General features: G+C 37.9%; 1 protein-coding gene across 1 annotated transcript in view; it reads left to right on the top strand.

Moving 5' to 3' along the window:
- The first annotated feature begins 4628 nt into the window (after window positions 1–4628).
- Window positions 4629–6000, top strand: part of LOC122799703 (A disintegrin and metalloproteinase with thrombospondin motifs 2-like) — a 2689413-nt gene continuing 2688041 nt past the window's right edge. The window contains exon 1 of the mRNA XM_044068936.1: window positions 4629–4938. Within this exon, the coding sequence (XP_043924871.1) occupies window positions 4860–4938 (79 nt within the window). The 5' untranslated portion in view covers window positions 4629–4859. The remainder of the gene's footprint in view (window positions 4939–6000) is intronic.

The following is a 6000-nucleotide window of genomic DNA, read 5'->3' as shown; positions in this document are numbered from 1 at the left end:
TATTAAATAATACTACCCATGATGTCATTCATACCTGTTCTCAATGCCATCATGTTTACTTTTTATTAAATAATACTACCCATGATGCCATACCTGTTCACACTGCCATCATGTTTACTTTTTATTAAATAATACTACCCATGATGTCATACCTGTTCTCAATGCCATCATGTTTACTTTTTATTAAATAATACTACCCATGATGTCGTACCTGTTCACACTGCCATCATGTTTACTTTTTATTAAATAATACTACCCATGATGTCATACCTGGTCACACTGCCATCATGTTTACTTTTTATTAAATAATACTACCCATGATGTCATACCTGGTCACACTGCCATCATGTTTACTTTTTATTAAATAATACTACCCATGATGTCATACCTGTTCACACTGCCATCATGTTTACTTTTTATTAAATAATACTACCCATAATGTTACACCTGTTCACACTGCCATCATGTTTACTTTTTATTAAATAATACTACCCATGATGTCGTACCTGTTCACACTGCCATCATGTTTACTTTTTATTAAATAATACTACCCATAATGTCGTACCTGTTCACACTGCCATCATGTTTACTTTTTATTAAATAATACTACCCATAATGTCGTACCTGTTCACACTGCCATCATGTTTACTTTTTATTAAATAATACTACCCATGATGTCATACCTGTTCACACTGCCATCATGTTTACTGTTTATTAAATAATACTACCCATGATGTCATACCTGGTCACACTGCCATCATGTTTACTTTTTATTAAATAATACTACCCATGATGTCATACCTGTTCACACTGCCATCATGTTTACTGTTTATTAAATAATACTACCCATGATGTCATACCTGTTCACACTGCCATCATGTTTACTGTTTATTAAATAATACTACCCATGATGTCATACCTGGTCACACTGCCATCATGTTTACTTTTTATTAAATAATACTACCCATGATGTCATACCTGGTCACACTGCCATCATGTTTACTTTTTATTAAATAATACTACCCATGATGTCATACCTGTTCACACTGCCATCATGTTTACTTTTTATTAAATAATACTACCCATGATGTCATACCTGTTCACACTGCCATCATGTTTACTGTTTTTTCCTACCATTAGTCATCTTCTCAGTGCTTACTGACAAACTGCAAAAATGTGTGTCTCCTCTAAGTTCCTTCTTCCATTTCCTTGCCTTTCTGCATCTGCATAATTTGCAGAAGTGAAACCCTGAACAATGGATACTCCATCAGCCAAGAATATCCGCATTGTTTTCCCTTCAGCAGTTGCTGCTTCAATTTCCAGTCTCTCATTTTCTAGTTGCTGTAAATGTCTTTCTACCGTGTTACTCCATCGTGTTCCTCTCCTTCCATTTGTTAAATCTAGCAGCACTTCTGTCACCCGTCCTCCATTTCCAAGTCTGTAACCATCATTTCATCTCCTTCTCCTTTCTCCTGCTTCTATCTCCAGCTCTGCCGCAGTCTCCTCCATATTGGAATTCCCATAACTACAGTAGCAGCCCTCCAGCATGACCTAGCACCTCCTGAGAGTGCGCCACTTCCTCTCCAAATTGTAGGGAAGTTCTCTGGCTTCCTGGCTAATTTTCTCTGCCAGTATGAATATCTCCTTGGGTCTCTCAAAAAGAGTCCACAGACCTAGTCGCACTATCCCAATCAATACAGGATAAATAAACTAATAAATAGATGAATGAATTAATTGGTTAATTAATAAAACATGGGCTTAAGGTACATATTTTTCCCAAATAATTCAGGCATAAGTCTTCATTGGCATGGGATATTAAAAAGGACATATAATTTAATCAAGATAAAGTAGATGCTTTTTAACTCTTTAACATCTATGCTATGTGGAATATCACATATCTTGCAGCCTACACACATCTTGCATTCCAAAGCATTTTCTGAAAAAAGAAACTTAAAAAGCATAAGATAAACAAATGAAAGTATTTTGTGGACAATAAAAGCTATTTGGACAGTATAATCAGAAATGTTATATTTAAGAATTTCTCTTTACATTAATACTAGGCAGTGCATTCACAATCTGTCCATAAGTACTATATTATAATCCACATAAACCTAAAATTATATTTTGTTACTCTTTCACAAACAAATTGCTATATCTTTGAAACTGTACAACCTAGACATATATTGTTAGAACATTTTGTTAACATGACAAGAAATTCCTCCATGAGTGCATATTTATTCAGATGGCTATAGAAATATGGAAAGATAAGTTTCACTCTACAATTAGCAAAATGAATAGCACTGAATATCTCTCAAACTGTGTAATTTACAATGCAGACATCCAAGATAGTTTTCTGCAACAACATCTAAGTTTTCACTGTCATGCAACAGTTTGTAAGTCATTTGTTTTTTGAAGTATTAAGTACATATAGAAATATTATTTATTTTTATTATTACTAATAAATATCTAGCTACATCTCAGGTATAGAGTGATATAAATGGACATTGACAATGAATTTTCCTGTCTTCCACCATGGCATATAACACCATATCTCTCAGTAACATGCTAGGCTCACCATTATGAAAATATAAACATAAATATGAAAATATGAAAAATAAGTGGCAATCAGTGATGCATTTGTCTACTGCAGGACATCATAGACTGACAGTCTTAGTGTTATTTTGTTAATAACTCCTTACACTTTCTAATACTGCCTATAATTAGAAGTTAGGTCACATAGTTAAAGAAGCCAGACCCAAAAAAGGAGTGGAAGCCATAAGTAGCTATAGGTGTGAACTGGAAGTATACCAAAAACGGACTATAGGCTTGAATGAGCTAAGGGTGATCATGATTTAAAGAATGTCAGTGTTGCTGTCATATGAAAATTGTTATGAGATGAGGATTCCAGGAATATGTATGGAGGTGACCTTGCAATTCCTGGTGGGTCTGAATGAAAGATAAGTGCTTAGTGCACTTATAGGAATAGTGTTATTAGTTTATTAGAACCATGTTTCACTAATGATACAGATATGAATGTCTGCGAGGGTGAAGATTTGGACACTTTTTTAATTTAAAATGTTAACATTAAGCAGTGTCATCTTGATATAAAACAAGCTAATATTTGCTAATTTGATATGTCCAGGAGATAGACTTTGACTAAAACAAACATTGTGAGGGTTGCAAAGGTGTTAGCCAGTGTGGAGAATCTCTGGGAGAAGTGATATCCATTTTTAGCAAAGTAGGCTGTCTTGTTAGCGACCCCCTTCCATGTTTGCACAGATTAGAGTGAAGGATTGTTGCAAACATGTTTGAGTTGCCCCACTTTAGCTGAATGGGACATGCCACTGTTGTACAGTCAAACAGGCTGGAAGTATCCTCCTTTCCACTATATGAAATGAAACAACACGTGTTGGAAACTCGTTTTATTACAGAATGCAGTATGTCTACAATAGTCTTTATGTAGTGGTAAGGTCCTAAATTTGTTTTATGGTTTCCCTAGTCATGTCTCCAGTCTGTATTATTAATTAGAATTTGATATCTGAAGAGTGAAATGCAGGTTTTGAAAATATATCAGTAAAAGGCATGCAATTATTTTGCATTACTCACTCTTCAAACGTCAAGTCACGTGCTACCTATAAAAGTAATTAGAATGCCTCACTGATGGACCTGTCATATAATAATCCAACTGATTGCACTGACTTCCGATAGTTTGTCCATCATGCGCTTTCTCTTGCACATTCTACAAAGAGTACGTATTACACTCTACTGATATAGATAAATGTAAATAAATAAATACTGATCCTCTCTAACCTCTTCTTATACCCCTTCCCCCTCTTATCAACTTCTTGTTTTGCTACCCATTATCCTGTTATCGACATGCTATCCAACTATCAACCTGTTCTCTTTTCATAAATTCACTATTCTATGATTGCATGCATGTTTCACTTACTTCAATGGAAACTATTCGTATTACCTGTGTTAATGAGTCTGGCATTGTTGCATTTACAGTAACTCAAGCAGAGCCTGCAGTCGGTCACATGCCTCTCAACCTCTTAGCACAAGAAATGTAGACAAAGCCAAAATGACTGGGGGGACAAAGGCGCAAGGATTAATGGGGGCGTAGTTTAAATATTATTCTTATGGCATAGAGTAAAAGGCATTGCGTAGGTATGCATTTTCTGAATGATATGAAGTCGGAAAATCAAATGTGTCATTATTTAGTGACTTCAATCCTCAATGATTTGCAAGAAAACCACAAGTTTTATGAGGAACAGACTAAAAGTGTGAGTCAAAAATCAGGAATCTGGACAGTTGACAGGCATGGCTGGTCACTCTGTAACCAGTTCAGAATAAAGACTTACTTAGCGGGAGAAGTAAAACAGACTTTTAGGAGTTGTTGTCACAGGTTATATAAGGTTGGGAATACAGGAGTCCCTGAAAGTGAACGACTGTCAAAAAAGTAGCAAAGTGCCTCATTTGGCCTTTTGAAGCAGGCACTGTTCGCACGAGTGCTCCGCTTCGACCAATCGTGACGCGTGTAGCCTCCCAGCGCGCAGTCGGCCAGCCCGCCTTCCTTCGTGAGGGTGCCGCCCCCCTTTTTGCAATCTGACACCAGCAGGCTGCAGGCGTCTCGGGCTCGCTGCTGCTGCTGAGGCTGAGGCTCAGACTGCTGCCGCGGTGCGTGCTGCTGTGGCTGATCGGCGCGCGGCACAGAACCGGCTCGCTCTGACCTCTGCAGTCGGCAGCTAGGAGTGCCCCGTGCACCGCCGAGACCCGGAACACTCTTACGGTGTCACCAGCGGAGCTGGCAACTTTCCACCGTGGATCCCAGTAACTTTCAGTGCCACTTCGGAGCTGCCATGGCACCTACAACTGGAACTGCTGTATTTTGCTTTTTGTTTATTTCGACACGCGCCCTTTTCATTGCTAATGATAAAGGTACGTATTTCGAACCCTTTCCTGCTGTTTTCCCTTGCAGTCTTAAAATGATGGCTTATTTCTCAGTTTGTATTTTGCTTCCCCTCCATCCTCGTATCCTGCACACTTATGGATTCTTTCACGGTCTCTAGGAAGGAAACCTTGGACATCCCTGCAGCTGAACTCAGCATTGCTTCTCTGGCAAACCAGTAATAGTACGTTATAATAAAACTATTTGTAACACGCGTCCATCTCAAAACATGCCAGTTTTTATAGAGATTATATTCTCAAATTATGAACCTATTCTGTGGGTTGGTGGTATATAGGGTATCTGTATTGGAGGATCTGGTTTCATTGCCCTATCCATTTGGTCGCTGCATCACTGGCTGCTGCTAACTGACGGATGTAATGACCCTAGAGATACTCCGATACACAACGCAGCACCAAATAATGATGTACAAAAAGTTTCTAAAGCAGCCTAGAAGTCTGCACCATGCAACCGAAAACTTACTAATCAGAGTTTTCTGCACGCTTACTCAGATCACTGGCACTTTTATTTGCACTTTCATGTGGGAAATGCCTTATGTTTTCTGTTTATATTGCGTTTAAGTATTTGTCTGATTTTTTTCCTCCTAGAAACTGCAATGGCAATGTTATTGAACAGTGTAAATGAATCAGAGCCCATCTGAATGGTATGTCCCACAAACCGTTTTAGTAAACTCTCCCATTTTTTCTAAGGAAATTGCCACGTATTGTCTAAAACGTATTCTGCACAACGCGTAAAGTTTGTTGTAGTTCTTTTTACGAGTCATGCTGAATTTTGATTTGATTCCTAAAGCATCTTGCATGTAAGATTATTCAGTAAGAATTGCACTGGTGAGGGTGAAAAGCTAAGCTGGAAACTCATTTTAACAACGCTGTAAAATACGTCTGAAATGCTCTGTTGTCTTATTGAGAGACAAGGTGCTCTGATGCTCCATAAAATGGCATTTACGCAAGTTACATAATAAGGACTTACAGAGCACATTAATTGTTATGTTATGCTTGTTGTAGCCTGAGAAATGTTTACTGTTTCACCTGGTG

Source organism: Protopterus annectens, chromosome 4.part0 (genome assembly GCF_019279795.1).
Source record: "Protopterus annectens isolate FY-2018-M chromosome 4.part0, PAN1.0, whole genome shotgun sequence".
Classification (NCBI taxonomy): Eukaryota; Metazoa; Chordata; order Ceratodontiformes; family Protopteridae; genus Protopterus; species Protopterus annectens.
Note: the sequence above shows the minus strand (reverse complement) of the source record. Positions and strands in the feature narration are given on the sequence as shown.